At 63.8% G+C, this 20,654-nt stretch overlaps 1 protein-coding gene across 1 annotated transcript; it reads right to left on the bottom strand.

Annotated features, from left to right (window-relative positions):
• Window positions 1-5,911: 5,911 nt before the first annotated feature.
• On the bottom strand, window positions 5,912-20,654 carry SLC17A9 (solute carrier family 17 member 9). Its single transcript, XM_030841502.2, has 13 exons — window positions 20,596-20,654; window positions 14,542-14,739; window positions 14,004-14,143; window positions 12,190-12,289; window positions 10,154-10,284; window positions 9,579-9,675; window positions 9,307-9,403; window positions 8,635-8,722; window positions 7,814-7,848; window positions 7,338-7,453; window positions 6,689-6,744; window positions 6,510-6,539; window positions 5,912-6,075 (listed from the first exon to the last, which is right to left on the bottom strand). The coding sequence occupies exons 1-13, from the start codon at window positions 20,652-20,654 to the stop codon at window positions 5,912-5,914; spliced, it is 1,311 nt and encodes a 436-aa protein (XP_030697362.1).

Below are 20,654 nucleotides of genomic sequence, written 5' to 3'. Positions count from 1 at the left end.
GCAGGCTGCACCCTCGCCAAGGAGCACACAGGCGGGGGGCACAGAGGAGCCCCTGCCTAGCAGGGACCCCCGCGTCAGTACCATGCGCGTGTGTGCCTGAGTGTGCTCACGCGTGTGCCTGTGTACACGTGTGCATGTTCATGAGGGTTGCACACGTGTACTAGATGGAGTGGGGAGGGGGTCCAGGCGGAGACAGAGGCCCGGCCAAAGTCTCCAGGTGGGAGAATACGGGCAGGCGCATCTAGCGACCGCGAGAGCCTGGGAGCCAGGGCTGGGGGGGGGCGCGGAGCCCTGTGGCTCAGAGGCTGAAGCAGGAGCCTCTCAGAGTAAGGCCCAGAGAGGCTGGAGGGACAGCTGGACTTCGTCATCCGGGACCTTAGGAGAGTCGTGTCAACAGATGGCCAGGGTGAGGGGCCCGCGACCCCTCTGGGGAGAGAGAGGCAGAGACAGACAAAGACAATGAAGAGAGACAGAGATAAAGAGGCAGAGACAGAGACAGAAAGACAGAAACGGAGATAGAGACAGAGACAATGAAGAGAGACAGAGATAGAGAGAGACAGAGACAGAGGGAGACAGAGACAGAGACAGAGACAATGAAGAGAGACAGAGATAGAGAGAGACAGAGACAGAGGGAGACAGAGACAGAGAGCATGAGCTGGAAAGAGACGTGGAGCTGACACAGCTGTTGCTTCACATCCAGCAGGAGGCAGGAGTGGCAGGGAGGGCACCCTGCAGTGCCCATGAGGAGCAGCGCGGCTTCAGGTGGGCTCGGGGGCCTGCCCGCTGGGCTCAGCGTGTCCACGTGAGAGGAGGGGACCACCACGCACTCAGGGCGCTAGGCGCATCCTTCCCCACCGTGCGGGTGCTCTCGACGAGCACTGTCCCTGGACTTCTTGCTGTCCATCAGGACAGAGCAGAGACGCGAGCCCAGTGGGGGGCGGGCGGGCGCAGCTGGCCCGGGGGTCTTCCGTCCGGCCTCAGGGCACTGCTCTCAGCCCCTCCTCGCAGGACGCTGCCAGCAGGGTGGCGCAGGCATCACCCTCTGGGTCCTCCCTCCCACCCCACTGCTCCCCTGCACCGGCCTGTGACCCCAGGAGAACCCATAGGGCCACGTCCTCCAGGTGCAGGGAGGAGAAGCCAGAGCCCACGTGCCCGAGGAGCGAGGGGCGGCCAGGCACACAGTCCCTGCACCTGCACCAGCCTCCCCGCCAGCTTCCTTGAAAGCTGGGGGCCTCTTTTGTATTCCAAAGTTCAAAGGGCCAAGCTTGCCTGTAATTAAAATGCCCCGTCCTTTAATTACAGGTCCCATAACACATGAAGGGCATCTACTGAAATACGACGTGTTACACAGTCATTTCTCTGCTGTTAATTACTAATTAATGAAGCTATTTCAATTAATAGCTTCCCTACCTCGCTCCCCCTTTGACAGGCGCCGTGCTGGGGCGCGTCCCGCAATCAGATGAGGCTTCCAGCCACCTCGCTGAATATTCATGCCACGGCTTCAACGTGTTCAATTAAACATGATAAAGCAAGTGCCCATCAAAAGTGTGTTCCTACGCGCAGCCCTGCTCCTTCTGCAGGAACCAGCGGACGGAACGAACGGCAGGCTCCACCGAACACTGGAGAGAACACGGCCCGCGGCCTCGGGGGCGCCCCAAACGCCCAGGATGGCCCCTGCACATCCCGCCCAGGAAAGGCGAGCAGGGGTCCCCCAGGGGCAAGGGGGCACCCCCAGGGCCTTGTCCTACAGCTGAAGGACAAAGCCAGAAGTGGGGGTGGCGGGAGCCCAGAGAGGTGGGGCTAATTAACATGCTAATTACAGATATTAACTGGCCATTAAAGATCCTGTTTTAAAGAAATGACAGAAGAGTGTCACTTATGGTGACCAGGAGGGGACACCCCGCCTGAGAGCGGGAGATGGGGGAGGGAGCCCGGCGAGGCCTGTGTGGGGCTGGTGGGGTCTGGGGACAGGACATCGGGGGGAGCCTGGACTGGCACATCCTGGGCCCCAGAGGGACCCCAGCCCGTCCTGACGCCAAACTCCTGCAGTCCCAGGTCGGGGGACAGCCCTGCCCCTGAGGACACCTGTGCCCTGGGGAGAGGACCGGGGGACGGCCCCCCCAGGACCTCCAACCCCGAAGTCCTGCTGCTGTCTGTCTTCTTGTTAGAAGAGGACACAGACCTTCCCTGGTGACGCAGTGGTTGGGAATCCGCCTGCCAATGCAGGGGACACGGGTTCGAGCCGTGCTCCGGGAAGATCCCACATGCCGCGGAGCAACTAAGCCCGTGCGCCACAACTACTGAGCCTGTGCGCCTAGATCCCGTGCTCCGCAACAAGAGAAGCCACCGCGGGCTTCCCTGGTGGCGCAGTGATTAAGGATCTGCCTGCCAACGCAGGAGACATGGGTTTGAGGCCTGGTCCAGGAAGATCCCACATGCCCCAGAGCAATTAAGCCCGTGCGCCACAATTACTGAGGCTGCGCTCTAGAGCCCGCAAGCCACACTCCAGAAGCCCGGGAGCCTAGAGCCCATGCTCTGCAACAAGAGAAGACACCACGATGAGAAACCCACACACTGCAACGAAGAGTAGCCCCCACTCACCACAACTAGAGAAAGCTCGCACGCAGCAACGAAGGAACCAACGCAGCCAAAAATAAATAAATTAAATAAATAGTTTTTAAAAAAAAGAGAGAGAAGCCACTGCAATGAGAAGCCCGGGCACCGCAACGAAGAGCAGCCCCCGCTCGGCACAACTAGAGAAAAGCCCGTGCGCAGCAACAAAGACCCAACGCAGCCAAAAATAAATAAATAAATTTATAAAAAGAAAGAAGAAGTGGACGCCGTAACCCCGTGTGTGCAGGCCCAGCAGCCAGCGGGAGGGACCCACAGTGGGGACCCAGACTGGGGGAGGGGTGGTGGGAGAGGGTCCCCGCTCCCATACGCGCACCCCCAGGTCCTGCCGCTCCTCGGGCCCCCTCCCGCCTCGGGGTCCAGCCTCGAGCCTCCCTGCGCCTGGAATGTCCTTCCAACCCGTCCCTTCCTACAGAGCTGAGGGGCAAGAGCACCGGCCTGCACGGCACAGGGTGGCCAGCTGGACCCCTCGGCTCCCACCTGGCGCCCTAGGGAAGCGTCAGGTCGGCTGCTCTGGGGCCGGGAAAAGCCCTGTCAGACGGCGCCCTCTGTCAGCCAGCTGCAGGAGGACAGCAGCCTGGCCCTCCCGAGGCGCCTCCTGGCTGTGGGCCGGGCAGGCAAGGCGTACACACACGCGTGCACAAATGCACACACACACATGCACTATTGCACACATGCCCTGCACAAGTGCACACTCACGGCCCCGGGCGGCCAGAGCCCCTCCTCTCAGGAGGGAAGTGTCTGGGGTTTGGTGGCCCTACAGACTCCGCACCGGCTCTCCCCCTACTGCACTCAGGGTTGGTGTCGGCCCTGGGATCCTGCCAGGGCCAGCCGGGCTGGGGACGTGTCTGAGCCTGGCTGCACCAGATAACACAGCGGGGCCCGGCCATCCTCCCGCCCATCTGTGCTAACGCTGCCCTCCCCGCCAACAACCATTTCACCTGGAATCCTCGGAGCCCGACCCAGGGCCCAACACTGGCATTGGGAAGGGTTGAGGGGCCGCACCCAGCTCCAAGGTGACACTGAGCACGAGGGACGGCAGTGACGGGAGGAGGCTGGGCCCAGCTACTGCACAGCAGGCCCAGGGCCCCCACATCCTGGCTTCTCCCTCCCCTATTCTGCCAGGTGCTAACAGAAGCGTGACCAGACTCGGATTCCAGGAGGCCGGGGATCCCAGTTTACACGTATGCCCTAGGACCCCCTGCTGAGCAGGACCCACCAGCACCTTCTGGGTCCCGCATCCCTTCAGGGCTCGAGCACTGAGACCCCAGACGGCTATGTTCCCACGGGAAGGGCCGTCTCTCTCACGCTCTCCAGGAGTTTACAGTTTGCTGTGGGTTAGAAAGAAAGGTGTTACTCTCACATCCATGCTCACAGCAGCGAATTCACGGCGGCCGAGAGGTGGAAGCAGCCCAGTGTCCACCGATGGATGAAGAGCTGAACAACACGTGGTCCCGCCATACAATGAAGTATTCCACGGACTTACAAAGGAAGGAAATCCCAGCACGCGCTGCAGCACGGACGAGCCCTGAGGACACCATGCTTAGCGAGATGAGTCAGCCACAAAAGGACAAACGCTGTAGGGTACGTTTCCATTGAGGTCCCTAGAGGGCCAAGTTCATAGAGACGGAAAGCAGATGGTGCGCGCCAGGATCTGGGGGAGGGGGAGGGGAGAGCTCCAGTTTGGGAGGAGAAAGTCACGACGATGATGGCGGTGACGGTTGCCCAACAAGAAGGCAGAGCATCCCTGCGCTGCAGGCACGAGGACACACCTGCGTCCTGTGTCCTGTGTCCTGAGGAAACCACCCCGCCCCGGGGAGTTTCCCAGGCAGGGCTCCCAGCTCGGGAGAGCACAGCCTAGAAACCCACCCGCGGTTTCTCATGAAAACCCCCAGCCGAGCAGACAGCGCGGCCTTTATGGCAAATTAACATTCTGGCTGCATCTCCGTGAACAGTCAGGCCAAACCTACAGGGGCCAGACTCACTCTGTAATCGCGAATCTTTCTTTCAGAGTCTTTCTGATCACAAGTGGGGGGGCTGCCGGAGGAAATCTTTGCTTACATGGAAAATTAGGAGTTGTCTGATTCTAGAATCTACACAGCTGACAGCTACACCAAGCAGCTCCGACACAGACGCACAGGCGGGGTCTGTCCAGAGCGGGAGCTAGGAAACCCCACCTCGGCTGTATTTGCACGTGTGTGTCAGCATCCTGGAGGATCAGTATGTCTGTTCTTGGCATTTTCCTTCGACTGTTTGAAACACGTTGCTGGTTTCCTCGAACTAGTGAAATAAATCTTTAACACTCGTTTATTCTTTTCGTAAGAAGGGCCTTAAATAACATTATGGTTTTCTTTTTAAATAGTTTAATAGTCATCATTTAAATAAGGCTTTGGTGTGCTTTTCCATTCTCATAGTTTCTTTTCTCTGCATATACATCTTGCAAAATCTATTATTAACCCGCGAGACGACCGGCCCCTCTATTGTAAACAAGGAGGGAGAAAGAGAATGCGGACCGGTGGGTTCACTGGTTCCGGGGCGTGTCCTGGCCAGGAGCGGGTGCCCACGCGCCCTCCCCAGGCACCAGGGGAGCAGGACGCATCGCCAGTGCCTGGGAATCCACGGGAGGGGACGCCGGGGGCAGGGTCCCCAACGATGCACAAGGGCCTCGAGCCCCCACTTCTGCCCACCCATCGAACTGGGGGGCCTCAGCCTGGGTGCCTAGAGAAGCGGAAACACCACAGCCCTCCCTGGCCTTCTTCTAGAGCTGTGGTCCTCAGCCAGGGGGCGGGTCTCCCGGGGACACTTGGTGATGTCAGGAGACAGGGTTGGCTGTCATGAGTAGGGGGGTCATCTAGTGGGTGGGGGCCAGGGACGCTGCTAAACGCCCCGCAGTGCACAGGACGGCCCACCACAGAGATCCGACCCCAAGAGCAGAGAAACAGAGCCAGGCAGGTCTGGGGAGAGACTCCCGTGGGGCGCCCTGCCCTGCAGTGACACGGCCCCGGGCGGGCTGACCACGTGGGGCTTGGTCTACGAGGAACAGGCCGTGTCTGTGACGAAGCTGCTGCTCCTGAAGATGCTAATCCACCCACCGTGAGGTCCCACCAGCCCGGAAGGAGGCTGCTACCCCCAAGGGCGGGGGAACCGGACCGCACTCTCCCGCGGGGCTGAGGCTCCCCCGCCTCTGCTCACCCTGCGGGCCAGGAGCAAGGGGCCTCTAAGCTGAACGCTGTCCCCGAGGCTGACGGCGCTGGGTCCTCGGGGACAGGGGGTCGGTCGGCTAGAGGTCCTCATGGGCGGGGCTCAGGTCCACCCGCTGGGCCTTCCCGAACACCAGGAAGGTGCATAGCCCGAGGCTGCTGACTGCCGCCACCAGGTCGAACACGGACGTCCAGGAGCCCGTGGTCTCGATGAGGTAGCCACCCAGGCACACGCCCACGACTCCTGCACCCTCGAGAGGGGACAAGCAGACGGGGTGATGGGCCATCCCGCCCCTTTGAGGACAGCTTTGAGGGGAGCTGAGGGCGGGGGGCCTGAGGGCATGAGCCCCGTCACCGTCACCCAGGCACTTGGCCTCTGGGGACCCTGGACCTCGTGGATTCACTCACATCTGCGGGTCACGTGGTTGGGGACGGTTACATGCCATTGGAAGCATGAGCACCGTGGTAGACGGCTCTGTGCTCTCCCCCGGCCAGCTCTGGGGTCTGGGCTCCCCCCCCCGCCACTGCTCTGACACTGTGGGGACCCCCCAAGGGGTGCCACACCCCACCCTGAGGGCCGAAGCAGCGGAGCAGGTGGGAGGACACAGGCGTGGGGCGGCGCCCCGGGGAACTCTGGGTTTGAAACCCGCAGGCAGGGGACTCCAGCCCACTTCTCACCTGCTAAAGCCCCAGCTGTGTTGGCCACACCTGAAACAGGACAGAGAGAACGAGGACCAGTCAGCGGAGGCCCACTGTGACCCTCCCACGGCGCACCCACCTGGGGGCCCTGGGAGCGGGGAGGGGGTGAGCAGCGGGGCGCAGCCACTTCCTGTCCAACGAGGGGCCAAGGTCCTCACCAAACAGAAAGCCGGCACAGGACGGGGCCAGGTCCTGGATATTAACGGAAATGCCGCTGCGGGAAGAGGAAAGGACGCGGGTGAGTGACCACAGGGCGGCCGCCACCCGCCAAGCCGGCGGTCGGTCCTCCGATCACCTGGATTCTGGAGGCTGGCCACGCCAGGAGCTCAGCTCCAGCTCAGCGGTTACGCATGGGACCCACTCCCAGGATGAAACAAGACAGGGAGGTGAGTTTGCCTGGACTCACACTCATTTGCCACCCGATAATCTGGAAAACGACATCAAGGTGCCGATTCCCAAGACAAGTCAGTGCAGTTTTTCTGACTAAACACTGAGCTGCTGCGCAGGCCGGGAGGCCCGCAGAACAACACGTGGGATCCAATGGGCTCGCTCCCCACCTTTGGTTCAAAAGATGCTGCTTGGGGACCCTCATCTGCTCTGCCAGCCCCTCCCCAAGCACCTGTTTTGTTTTCCCAAAAGGCCCAGGTCCTCACCGGCTTGATACCCTGACTGCCCTTCGCCTTGCGGCTCACTTGTGGGGACCTGCCATGCGCCCGCCCTCCATGTGCGCCCCGAGCCAGGGGCCCCGGACCCGGGAGCCCAAAGGCAGCGTGGGTGGCTCTGGTGGACGAGGAACCTGGCCCTTACCTGTGGTTGAAGGTCTGGAGGCCGATGGAGGCTGATGCAAAGACCACAGACTTACAAAAGCTCGAGGTGTGGCCCAAACACAGGGCAAAAACGCTGGACAGGCCGAGGCCCATCGCCTGCGGGAGAGACGAGTGGGGACGGGGTGGGAGTCTCGCCCCTTCCTAGGCTGCCTGAGCCACACTGAACGAGGGTCGGTGGGCACCCCTCCCGGGCTGGGGCCTGCCTGGTGGCCACTGGGACGAGGCTGCACGAATGATCTGGACCTGCTGGTCGTAGCCCATTCGACGTGAGCCGACCCAGGCCCCCAAACGGGCACCAGGACTCAGGGAAGGGCCTCAGGTCAGCCAAGCCAGTCCCAAGCACTGCCCCACAGTGCCCTCCAGCCACTGTGCCACACCAGTCCCCTTCTAGGTCAGGGGCCCCAGGAACAAAACAGGGATGTCCGGAGGGAGAGAGCCGTCCCACGACCCTCCTACCTGCATGAACTTCCGCACAGTGATGGTCCTGTAACCTAGACGGGGAGACCAGGAGACATCCTGTCGGCCCATCTGTGCTGTCCCACCCCAGACGGCACCCAGAGTGGGTCCCACCCTCACGGCTGCGCGGAGGGAGCGGGGAGAGGAGGGCCGGGCTGGGCTGGCGGTGGGGCAGCCCCTGCATCGCCGTGAGCCGCGCGCACACGTGTATGAGCCTGTGCACTTAGAGGGTTCCCAAGGCCGAGGCCTGGCAGACGCACCTGAGGAAGGCCACTCTATGGTTACAAAGTGCTTGCTTTGTGTTTCTACCAATTTTCTAATTTTTCCACAATGAGTGGGTGGTTCTTCTGTAACTAGGACAAGACTGACGTTTAAGGACGTGCAGTGCAAGGTCGTGGGGAGCTTGCGTGTCTGCGGGACAGTCATCCTCGGGCCATGTGCACTCGGGTCTCAGGCCTGAGACCTCTGACCTCACCAGGTGCCCTTTCCTCCTCTGAAGAGGCCGGGGGCTGTGTCCAGCCCCCAGGTGGAGGAATTCCACCGTCGCAGTGTGACTGTGTCCCAATGTCCCCACCTGGGGAAACAGGCTGGGGGGTGAGAAGCTGGAGGCAGTCATCAGCAGAGTCGGGCCGGGAGCCGGGCTCCACGGGCCCACCTGGCTGGCTCTAAGGGCCAGGGGTCCCACTCTCACGGCCTGGTCCTCGGGGGCGTGGCCTCTTCCCATCGCTACAGGAGCACCCCAGGTGGGGTGCCTCTCTGCCCCCCAGAGTGAGGCAAAGCCCAGGCATGGCTCCCTGCCCGGCCCCTCCCCCAGGGCTCACCCTGATTGATGAGACGGTCTGAGAGAAGCCCGCTGAACAGACTGGCAGGAATGGCCACTAGCCAGGGCACCACGTTGAAGACCCAGCCCTGCAGGGAAGGAGGGTGCAGGGGCCTCAGAGGCTACCAGGGCAGGTGCGCGACCACGGGGAAAGGATGAACAGCCCAGGCGGTCATCCACGCCCACCACTGCCCACCAGGCTCTCTGCCCACAGGCTGGGCCTCCGAGATCCTAAGTCATCCCCGACCTTGACTGAGCGCTGGGCCCCCAAGTGCTATCACCCCTGCAGGGAGAGCCTCCCTCACGGCCCCCCACACCCCGCGGGGCAGAGCTGGGGGGCCGCACCCTGCCCAGAGTGTGCAGCCAGGGGGCCCCGGTCACCAGAATTGGGAGGGTAGCCGGGCGGCTGGGGTGCAGTCAGCCAGGCTGACCAGCAGCTGACATCTGTGCCCACATCACAGCCCCTGCGTGCCCCCCCACCCCCCGGGAAGGACTGTCCGCAGACGGGCAGGCAGCCGGGGCAGCAGCTGGGCCTCTCCTGTGTGCACCCAGGTGCAGCCGCTGAGCCAGGAGGCAGCAGAGCCGCCAGAGCTCGGCGGAAGGAACCCAGGGCCCCTCTGCGTGTGCTTCGCGGCGCCCCCCAACCCTGTGAGCTGCTGGGCGGCCAACCCACCTTGGAGCTGGGGAAGGTCTCCTTAAAGAAGGTCGGCAGCCAGGAGAGGAGGATGAAGAAGGAGCAGGCCGCCGAGAGCTGGGAGATGATGGCCGCCCTGGGGGGGCGGGGGCCAGGCTCAGGGTCCACACCCCAGCCCCCTCCCCACACCCAGGGCAGCCAGGGGCCTGAGGGCGCGGAGCCCAGAGTGGAGCCGCCCCAGCGTGGGCCGCTCGCCCTGTGGCCGAGGTCCCCAGGGCCCCAAACCCCATCCCCGCAGCAGCCCGGCTCACCAGACAGAAGGCTTTCGGAAGAGCTGTCTCCAGGGCACCTTGGTGTGTCTGGACACCGGCAGGCCCTGCGCCAGGACGCCCAAGGCCAGGATGAGATCTGAAGGGCAAGGCATCTCCACGTGAAAGCCATTCAAAGAGGGTGGACGGCTCTGCCCCCACAGGCCAGAAGCTGGGGGCGGCTCGTGGGTCCCCGGCTGTGCCTGGGGGCCAACCTGTCCTCTCCGCCAGAGCCTGGGCTCGGCAGCATCTGCCCTCGAGGGTGGACAGTAGTGTTGCCATCTGTCCCCTGAGTCCTCAAACGCTCCAGGCCCCACTCCTGTCACCGGGAGCCACCTCTACCCCTGCAATCTGCCTCTGCCGGCTGCGCAGCCCCCTGCACGTGTGCGTTCACCCGGCGACTCTCACACCAGACTTGACCGTAGCCGGCTGAGACTCAGGGAGTGGGCGTCTTCTGTGAGGCTCTACCTAGGGGATCCTGGGGCCCCCGAGCTGGCCTGCTCTTGGGGGTTCGGTGGCCGCTCGCTGGAGGGGACAAGGCACCAGGGCCCCCGCCCTTCCCGGGCAGCAGCGCGTACCTTTCTCACCCAGCAGACACCTGTGCACGTAACACACCCACAGCAGGGTGAGCCCACCCGAGAAATAGAAGACGCTCGGCCAGCCGTACCAGTCCAGGAGCAGGGAGCCTACGGCCCCCGTCACCAGTGTCCTGGAACGACAGAGAGGGGCGTGGCTGGGACCCTCGCTTCACTGGGGTGCGGCGACATCTCCGAGATCCCTACCCCAGGTGACCTGAGTCCCTAGAAAAGAGCATTTCTATCCCCTGTGAGGCAACTGCCCGGAAGGCTGGTCCCCAGGCAGCTTGCTAGGGATGTGATAAATGGAATGTTTATAAATGGAATATTTCCTGCCATATCAACAAACAAAGGATGTCACATTCATCAAGGATTGCAGCCCTCCAACGTGAGCCAGTGAGCCCTGAGGAAACTCAGGGCTGAAAAGAATACCTGCTATCCTGCAGCCGTCTGACTGCAGCCACTCCCTGCGGTGAGCCCTGCGGAAACTCAGGATGTGAAAATACAGGACACTGGCCCCAGAGAGCTGAGGTGCACATCAAAGGAATGATTTCAGTGAGCCCAGACTCTTGCATCTTCCCAGATACAGAAAAGCACTAAATTCCTAAACTTGACAGATCGGGTTTTCTTTAATTAACAATAATTTTTGACCATTACCAGCCCTTTTGTTGCAAAACTCCTCTATATCCTGGCTCCTCCCCTCCCCTCCTGGGAGCAGTTTCTCTGAAATGCTGTCTCCCGGGCTGCAGCCCTCATTTTGCCCCAAATCAAACTTAACCTCATGTTGTGCATTTTTTTAACACAGATGCAAGCTTTCCGGGGACTCCCGGTGCCACGGGGGCCAGCGTGGACGTGGCAGCCGTGATGTGGCACACGGGTCCTGTGTTGCCCTAGTATCTCCTTACTAGGCCTCCCAGTTGGCCTACAGTTGTGTGTGGATCCTTTTAAAATGAAAAGGGCAACGAGAAGACAGCGGTGACAAGAACACGCTGAAACATAAAACCTCCTTGCTGTTTTCAGCTGCTCATATCAGAGAGGATGAAATTTCAAAAAGATTTCAAAATGCAAAAACAACCACCCAACCCAGCTGCCTCCCCAGGTCCTGCCAATGTTATTGTCCCAAATATGCCCTCGAGGCCCACCCCTCCCCCAGGCTGGCCTGCCTGTTCGGAGGCTACCCCTCAGCTGCCCCCCACCTGCTGAGGCTTGGCCAGGAGATAAAGGAGAAAGGCTTTCCCCCAAGGCCAGTGGAGGGATGCCTTCCGCTCTGAGCCTCCATTTCCCCATCTGCGGGGAGGGGGTGGGCACGGTCTCTCCCTGTACCTCCCCTGCACCCCACTCCCTCCCCGGAAGGCCCAGGTCGCCCAGTGAGACGGGATTTCAGATAAACAATGAAACTCTCCTGTCCCTGTATTGCTTCTCTGAAATTCACATGTCACTGGGCCCCCTGGGTTTCTATCTGGGCCGCTCCCAGCCCCGCAGCAGGTACCCCTCACCCCTCTGCATTCTGCCTGGACCTCGGCAGCAGTAACGTGAGGGCCCTGAGCCCGGGGGTCGTGAAGCCCCAACAGGACAGCAAGACGTCCTTCCAGCCCCAGTGCAGTCACCCCACGGAGGGTCTGGCGCTCTGGGGGGTGCAGTGGGGAGGGGCACAGGTCTGGACCTTACAGGTCTGGACCTTTCATGTCTGGACCGTGACGGGTACCCTCTGGGGCGAACGCAGGCCACCTCCCCCATCGGGACGGGCACTCCATCCAGTTCTGTCAGCACAGATGGAAGGGAACGTAACACCCCAGCCCATGTGCCGGAGCCCCAGAGCTCTGGTCACGTGCCGCTGGCCCGAGAGGGACAGAGCATGCATGGAGATGGGGGTGGCAAGCGCCTCCCAGAGCACAGAGTCACCAGACCTGCGTCACCCTGTCCCAGACGTGCACGTGGCCCGTCCCCACCAGACGCACCGAGGCGCTCTGCCAGGTGCACGCCCTTCGCCTCCCCACACCGACCCCCCCCCGCTCGGCCCCCCCCAGGCCGGGACTTACCCAAACTGGGAGCCGGCCCCCACGGTGCTGTAGGTGAAGGCTCGCTCACTCTCCCGCACCTTCTGGGACAGCAGGCTGGTCAGCGCAGGGAAGTAAACCCCTGGGGCGGCAGAGAAGGCAGAGGCCCGCGCAGAGCTGTGTCCCGAGCTGGCCCGCGGGCCCTGCCGGGGTGGCCGGCAGAGGGGTGAGACGGGGCTGGAAGCTCCGCGGGGCCCTCGGTGATTATTCAAGTCCGGGTCTCCTTCCTCCCGCTGTCACCCCCAGGGATCAGCAGGGCTGGGCTTTTCCCAACACTCAGCTAAAGAGACAGCTTGGGGAGCGGGGGGTTCGCTCAAGGTCCTGCCACCAGGACGGCTGCAGGGGGGCTTCTGGGCCCAAGCTGGCGCTCCTCCACTGTCACGCCAGCTCCCAGAGCCACACGGCTCCAGAGTCCTGGCACCAACATGCAGAAGCACACACACAGGTGACAAGTGACAAATGCACACGCACACACACTGACACACACGGTGCGTGTACGTCGGTGAGACCTGAACAGCCCCGTGGAACTGCACTGCCAGGTCCTGGATGTGATGCTGCCCTGTAGCTACGTGAGATGCCACCACAGGGAGGTGGGGGAGGGAGCTCGGGACCTCCCTGTACCTTTCACTGCAACTTCCTGTAAAGCTATAATTATTTTAAAATCTAGTTTAAAAAAAAAAAACGGCATTGGCGAAAGCAGCTCTTGCCCGTTACACTGCGCTTTTCTCCAAAAGCACCTGGGGAAGCTCAGAGGCCAGGGCACATAGGGACAGGACTTGGTCCCTGCCTTCCCTTTGGGGCCCCAGGCCCCTGCTCACACCATGTGGGGAGCACGTGGGGTGAATTCAAAGAGCGCAGGTGCTGGACTGCCTGGACCACCAGGACCACATGTGGGCTGGCCCGGTGGGGCTGATCAGGAAACAGGCAGAGGCCCATTCCAGGATATACATCTGGGGTCTTGGGGGTACGGGCTAGAGGCCCACGCCCCACCAGAACTCTGGGAAGTGGGGAGGTGTGGTGAGGAAGGGGTCACGTCCAGCGGACGGATGCTGTCAGATGCCATGCTGGTGGAGGGCAGGAGCTCAGAAGGCCGTCCCACTCCCTGGAGGGTGGGTGTGCGCCCCTGCCACCAGCTCCCCCAGGCCACTGGGGATCTTTGAGGGGGGCTCTCTCCAGAAGTATAATATCCCCAAAGAACGAGAGCGGGGGGCTTGGGAAAGCTGGCATCCCCTCAGCCTGCTGGCCCGGCCAGCGCGGGTGTGGCCTCCGACTGGCAGCACACAGAAACTGGGCACGTGCCCACCATGCGGCTGGTGGAGCCGACGGTGCCACGTGGCAACCTGGCTGACACCGGATCCCTGGAGCGGAAGTTTTGGCAGAGGAGGACACGTGACATTAAAACGTGCCAGCCAGACTGTGAAGTGACTCTAGACACGGAAAGTGCCTTGGGCGCCACGGCCTCGAAGCACAAACAACGCCCGGTGCAGGGAAGCGAAGCCAAGAGCCGGCAGCCCGCCAGCGGGGACGGCCCGAGCTGTCAGCCTGCCAGGGAGGAGAGCCCATGACCTCAGCAGCAGCAGCGCTGCAGCACTGACGCACCCGCTCTGAAGTGAGGCACACCACATGCAGGGGCACACACGAGGACACACGTGCACGCCCATGAGCACCCACCTGAACACGCGCCCGTGCACACAGGTATGCATACACATACATACGCGGGCACACACACCCGTGCACACACTCCCCTTGCTCTGCGGCGCGTGGGCCCGAGGTCCAGCCCCCCGCAGCCCCCCTACCTTGGAGCAAGCCCGTGAGGATGCGAGAGAAGGTCATGAAGGCCAGGTGGGCGCTGCTGAGGCGGGAGAGCAGCGGCGTGGCGGCGGTGATGAAGCCCCAGGCGGTAGCCGACAGCAGGATGACCTTCTCACCCCCGATCCTGCACGGGGGACGAGAGGGCAGTGACGGGAGCTGTGCGGCTGGGCTGCAGGCCGGACCAGGAGACCCTACCGTGGAGGAACCCGGGGAGGGGGCCGGCACCGCCCGTCACTTGGAGCTGCCCTCTGGGGTGGGCGCTGCAGCCACATCCCCTCTGCAGAGGAGGCCGAGGCTGAGCGCGCAGGGTACAGCCGGGTCCCTCTGTCCCCATGGGCCCCAGAGCTGCCTCCTCGGATGCCGGCTGCTCCTCAGGGAACCAAGCACCCGAGACACGCTGAGCGCCGGCCCCAGCCCACCCCTGCGCAGCCCTCGGGTCTCCCAGTCCTGCTGTGGGCGGGGCCTCCCCCCATTCCCTTCCTAGGAGCCACCTCCCAAGCCCTGCAGCGCGGGAGGGATTACCGGTCCCCCAGGTGGCCGCCCACCACCTGAGTCAGGCAGTAGCCCCAGAAGAAGCTGCTGAGCACAACACCGGCCTCCTTCTTATTCCAGCCGAAGTCCTGGCTCATGGCGGCGGCACAGACGGGCATGCTGACGCGGGCGCAGTATAGCAGGCATGTCCCCAGAAGCAGCGTCCCTGTCCACACCTGGCACTCGGGTCTGGGGAGAGAAGGGCCCGGTCAGGCCCAGGAGAGGCTGTTGGATGGGGCCCCTCGGCCACCTCTCAAATGTCCACCTGCTCACGTCTGGTGACTCCTGGGAGAAACGGGCAGACACAAGAAATGATGCACGGGGTCCCTCAAGCAGCAGGGGTGGGAGCGGCCGGATGGCTGTCTCAGGGCAGAGGCTGAATAGCTGCAGCTGGGGAGGTGCTGCTCTCCAGGTCCCGGGCTCTCGGTTTCCATGGACCAAGGGCCCAGTATGGCAGCAAGCTGACAGCTGGTAGCCGGCCAAGGGGGCGACGGGCTGGGGAAGAGGACCCCAGCCACAGCAGAGAGGAGGGTACCACAGCACCATGGGCCCCCGCAGGGTCCCCAGGAAAGCTGGGTCTGCCCAGCAGACCACCTTGGGGCAGACAGGCCCTGGGAGGAGCCTGGGCAGCAGTGAGGCAGCCCTGGCCGCCTGGGAAGGTTGCCAGACCAAGTCTATACAAGTCCCCAAGGTCCTGGCCAGCACCGTCGACTGTCAGTCACCAAACCAGGAAGTCAGAAACTGCCAGAGTGCAGAGCCCGGAGGAGCCCAGGAGACGCAGGTGCCTGTGGGACCCTGGGCGGGGCCCTGGGACCCCGGGGGAGAGTGCAGAGCCTGGAGGAGCCCAGGAGACGCAGGTGCCTGTGGGACCCTGGGCGGGGCCCTGGGACCCCGGGGGAGAGTGCAGAGCCTGGAGGAGCCCAGGAGACGCAGGTGCCTGTGGGACCCTGGGCGGGGCCCTGGGACCCCGGGGGAGAGTGCAGAGCCTGGAGGAGCCCAGGAGACGCAGGTGCCGTGGGACCCTGGGCGGGGGCCCTGGGACCTCGGGGGAGAGTGCAGAGCCTGAGCACAGCGTGGGCTTTGGCAGCAGGACTGTCCACGGCAGTCCACTGATGGGGACCAATGGACACTGACCTAGGACGTGAGTGGGGGACACGTGTGGAGCGCGTGGCAGTCTGTACTGCCTTTGCAGTAGCTCTGTACATCTAGAACTGCCCTAAGAGACAAAGTTTGGGGAGGGGGGATTGGTATTTTTTTAACGAAAAAGAGAGAGGAGACTCAGTGCCCTTTGTGCAGGTGGAGGGGGGCTCAGTGGGGGACGGCCTGGGGGAGGAGCACCACTAGTGACTTGCGATGTCTTTGCACAGGGCGGGGACGTCCCTTGAGGGTGGGGGCCACAACTGGGGGGGGGTCGGGAGAGTGGACAGGCCTTGAAGCAGTCTCAGTGGGGCCTTGGGGGTCCTGCCTGCACCTGGACTCACCTGCCCAACTGGGGCAAGGGTTCTCCCCAGGGTGGGGGGTGGTGGTGGTGCGAGACGCACAAAGGGAATAGGTTCAGGCTGTGGGGAAGGCACGGGGCCGGGGCTCCAAGCCCAGGGCCCCCGAGGCCTGCCCAAAGCAGCCCGAGGCGTTAGTGCTGTAGACCTTGGGGAGGCCACTGGACAGGTGTCCAGGAGGGTGAGGCCGGCAGGAGCCGCACGGGCAGTTCTCAGAACAGAGGGAAGGACGCCTCTCACCTGGCGGATGACCCAGGACACTGGAGTCTCACCCTCGCTCCCCAAACCCCCTTGGACCCCTGTCTGGACCTGGCGGGGGCTACCCCCACTGGCCGGGCACGTGAAAAGAACAGCCAGTGGGGCCCAGGGTAGTGGAAGCTTGGACTCCATCTGCGGACACGGGCAGGTCCCCTGCCTGTGGGCCCCACCCAGGCTCAGGCTGTGAGCCGACTCCGGGGGGGACAGTCCAGGGTGAGGCCAGGACCACCCCTGGGAGGGCCGGAGCCCTCGCCTGCACGCCTCCCGGGGGTGAGAGACCTCGGAGGCCCTGAGGGTCTTGCCCGCTGGCAGGCAGCACCCGCACCAAGAACTGATAAGTGCGTGCGGACGGCTGTGTCCGTTATCTCCGGGGCAGGACCGCTGGGCCAGCAGCGAGGTGGGGCTGCCCCCCACCCCCTCTGGCCCGCACCCTCCTCCTGGCAGGGTGGACTCCGCACCCCTGGCGCTGGGGGAAAGTTTCGGGGAGGGAAGAAGCTGCTGTCCTGGACCTGGTCACAGACAGGGCGGGGGGTGGGGGGTGGCACGTGGGGCCCGTTGCCCGGCCTCCCGAGCTTCAGTTTCCTCGGTGAAGATGGGCTCATGTCCCTGACACCCAGCTCCTTCTCGGGTCAGTGAGCAGCAAGGTGACCCACCAGTTCCTGGAGCCCCAACAAGGAGCTGTCGACCGGCCAGCGGGCTGGGAGAGGCCTGGCACCAGCACGGCCCTCCTCCACAGGCGCCTCCCCCGGCTCCGCTCCCCCTGGCACATCAGTGTACTTTTCCACAGTCCAGGGAGCGAGTCGGGGAGCCTTCCCCGTGTCTCAGGCCTGCAGAGGCCTCCCCGGCCCCGCTGCTGCCCTCACAGCTGAGGAGCTGTTGCCCCAGGAGGCTGCAGCGTCTGGCAATCCCACTGGCGGAGACAGCTGCTTCCAGGCTCGAGCTCCTCCCTCGGGGGGTTTGGGGTGAAGGAGCCCGGCCTGCTGTCCCCAGACAGAGCCGTGTTTGTGGGCGGCGCCCGGTTTGGACTTTGGGAATTACAGTCCAAAGTGTTCTGCAGCCCTCAGTGATGTGTGTGGTCTGATGTAGTGACCAACTCTCCCGGAGGAGAGACTTGGGTGCCGCTCTGGGCCCTGGCCTGACTCGGGGAAACCCGCCCTTCCCTGTGCCTCAATTTCCCCGTGTGCACTGGACCACGGATTTCAAACTGGGTCTCTGGGTGCCCGGAGGGGTGCCATGGGTGGGGCTCCCAGGCGGCACTCTTGGACGAGTTGCTTTTTATATTAGAACCTCCTATAGGAGTCCAATGGGAAATAGGGTCCCGTGCTGGAAAGCCTGCCGTTCTGCAGTTCCAGGAGCCGGCCGCTGGACCGTGCCTCGGCAGGGGCTGGGGGGCTGCTCCCTTCGGAAACTGCCCGGTGACCCTCAGTGACGAGGGAGGGGCCGTCACGCCCCCACCCTCCTTCCTGGTTCGTAAAGTGTGCCTGGAAGGACTCAGAAGCCAAGATGCTGAGGATGACAGTAGCACAGCGCATGCGGCAGGTCTCGGTGGCCTCCCCCCTGGAGAGGCTAAGGCGGCGGGAGGGGGCGGAACCCCACGGGGCAGGTCGCAGACTCACCTGGGGCCTGGTGGTCCCAGACGCTAGTTTCCTTTACAGAACCAAAGACTGTGAGGGGCGGGGCAGGGGCGGGGCGGGGGTTCTGCCAGGCCAGCGAGTCCCCAGGAGGCACCCGCTCAATGTCTGAGTTTGTGACATGCAACCCCTGGGGGCTCAGGGCCTGTCTCCTCCGCGGCTCCAACCGTGGGAATGACACCCCCAGTCCACCCTCTTGCCCCCTGTTTCCCAGCCCCGCACTTCAGGCCTTCGGGGACACTGCTCCCTCTGAGCAAACATCCCACCAGGCCTACTGGGAGGCACGGTCCAAACTGCCCACCGAAACCAGCCCAGCCGGCCACCCGGGCCCACCAGGACGGAGTCAGCAGAGGACTCATGAGCCCAGCCCTGCCGTGGCCTCCGACGCCCGTCCAGGGCCACCTGCACGGCCCTGCGGGCGAGCCCTCGGCAAGCACACACGCACGGGTTGGTGCACAAGGGGAGTGGCAGGGGCTGGGGAGCAAGGCTTTTAACTTCCCACGAACAGCCACAGCCCGAAGTTGCCTTTAAAAGGAAGTTTTATTCCTTTATGTGGTCAGAGCAGCGGAGGGTCACCTGCGCGCAGATGGGACCGCATCCCCGGCACCTGCCCCTCCCTCGGATGCACTGTGCTGGCACCCCGGGAGCCTGGCTCTGTTTGCTCTCTAGGTGGGAAGTCCAGTTAGAAACAGGGGAAAGCCAGATGAGACTGACCTGCTCTGGAAGGCTGGCAGGGTACCGAGAATACGGTGCTGCCCCCCCGCCTCCTTGTGGCCCCGGGAGGTCAAGAAGGGCCCGTCAGCTTTCAGGCAACCAGCCCACTCTGAGTTTAAGGCGCTGGCATGGGACGCCCTCTGGAGCTGGGGGGCCAGGTGCTGTGTGCTTCCTCCCTGGGCCCCGGAGGCCCCCGCAGCCCTGGCCCTGAGTTGGCGGGCAGCGCCACTGGGTGGGCAAAGGGACGTCCTCCACAGCTGCTGGGGACACAGAACAGGCCAGCTGGAGGTCTGGCTGGAGGGGGTGACCCAGACACGGCCAGCTGCCAGAGGCCCGATTAGGACGCCAGACGCAGAATCCTGGCCCTGCGGACGGGCTTGCTAGGAACACGGAAGGTCATGGCAAAATCAGCCACAAAAGGCCTGAAGACCTGCCTCCAGCCCACTCTGTCCACTCCCGAGCCTTGGGTCTGAGCCCCCAGCTCTTCAGGGTGCTTCCGTGAACCTTCTAGAACCTTCTGCATCCTGCAAATGGCCCCTGTGCATGAGAAGCACCCACGGCTGAGCAAACACAAGGTCACGTGGACCCTCGATTCAGAAAAGGGAAATGAGTCAGCGCTGGGGGCAGAGGGCAAGCAGGGGCAGAGAGCAACCGCCGGAGCGCGCAGGCCCAAGGCTGCCGGCGCCCGGCTGGGACGTCCCTGGGGAGCGGCCCTGCCTCGGGGGTCATCCACATGGCGGCAGCCGCCCACGGTCGCCCTTGTCACGATTCTCATCACCTTTAGCCACTCGGGGGTGCGAACCACCTTTTCCCGCTGAGCCCCACTCCACCCAGGACCCCCGCTACCCCACCCGCAGGTGCTCCCTTCTAAACTGGGCGGGGAGGGAGGCGGTGAAGGCAAAGCCGGCCAGGTCTAGATCCGTTAAAGCGTAACCGAGGGGGAGGTTTCAAAACATTCTTCAGAGGTCCCGGCCCTCTGCCCAGCTGGCTGCGGAGCTGCCTGCCACCTGTGTCGGCGGGGCCTCGCCTCGACAAGGGCGGGGAGAGAGCGAGGGAGCAGAGGCGGCCGCAGGGCGCTCCCCAGCCGGGCACACCCCGCATGCCTGCCGCCCTCCTGGGCACCTGGCAAGGAGACCCCGTGCTGCAATTTGGGCTTTGGGGCTCCCGCCCTCACCAGGCCCTGTCCCAAGGGAGCCTTCTGGCTTCTGAGGCCTTCCTGTGACCAGCTGTGGGAGGCGGGTCCCGCAGGCAGCAGGGCAGGCCCCGGGGACTCAGAGCTGGAGGTGGACGGGCCTGGAAGCGCAGGGCCTGACTCTGGGCCTGGGGTCCACTGGAGGACCTGAGGGAGCTCTGAGCGGCGGGCGGCCTGGGGGCTGCTCTGAGGGCTCGCCTCTCGGTCCTGGTCGCCCTGCGAGTCATGCTGGTGAGCAGATCCCTGTCCCAGGGCCTTCTGCACCCGGCAGCAGAAGAGGGCGGCCTGCCTGGGCTCTTCCTCCCTCACAACCGACACCCCCGTGGGGACCCTGTTGGCGTCACGTCTCTGGCACACGACGACAGCAGGGCTCAGCCAACTGCTGCAGGTGCCGGTGTGGTCCCCCCAACGCCCCCCAGCCCACTGCCTGCCTGCGCAGGTGGCACTCAGTGGGTGGTCACAGGTGCGGTCCTGGGGGTGGGGAGGCCGTGCCTGGGAGCCACCCTGCCCAGCCAGGCAGGCCTCCCGGGACAAGACACTGCGCACACCACCCCCAGGACCGGGGCGGCCTGGAGAGAGTGCAGGGGGCTCTGGGTGGGTGGGGGGTGGCACTGGCCCTGGATGGGAGGCGTGGAGGTGCAAGGCCCCCCAGGCAGAGCAAAGGTGCGGGGCGGCAGGGAGCCATCTCTGCCCAGGACGCCCGCTCCCTCCCCTGACCGCCGCCCCGCCCCCACCCCCCGCCGCGAGGCCCCACCTGGACCACTGGGCGTCCTCGGCCGCTTCCCTGCGGGCCTCATCCGGGAGCGGCTGCAT

The sequence above is a fragment of the Globicephala melas genome, chromosome 15 (assembly GCF_963455315.2).
Source record: "Globicephala melas chromosome 15, mGloMel1.2, whole genome shotgun sequence".
Classification (NCBI taxonomy): Eukaryota; Metazoa; Chordata; class Mammalia; order Artiodactyla; family Delphinidae; genus Globicephala; species Globicephala melas.
Note: the sequence above shows the minus strand (reverse complement) of the source record. Positions and strands in the feature narration are given on the sequence as shown.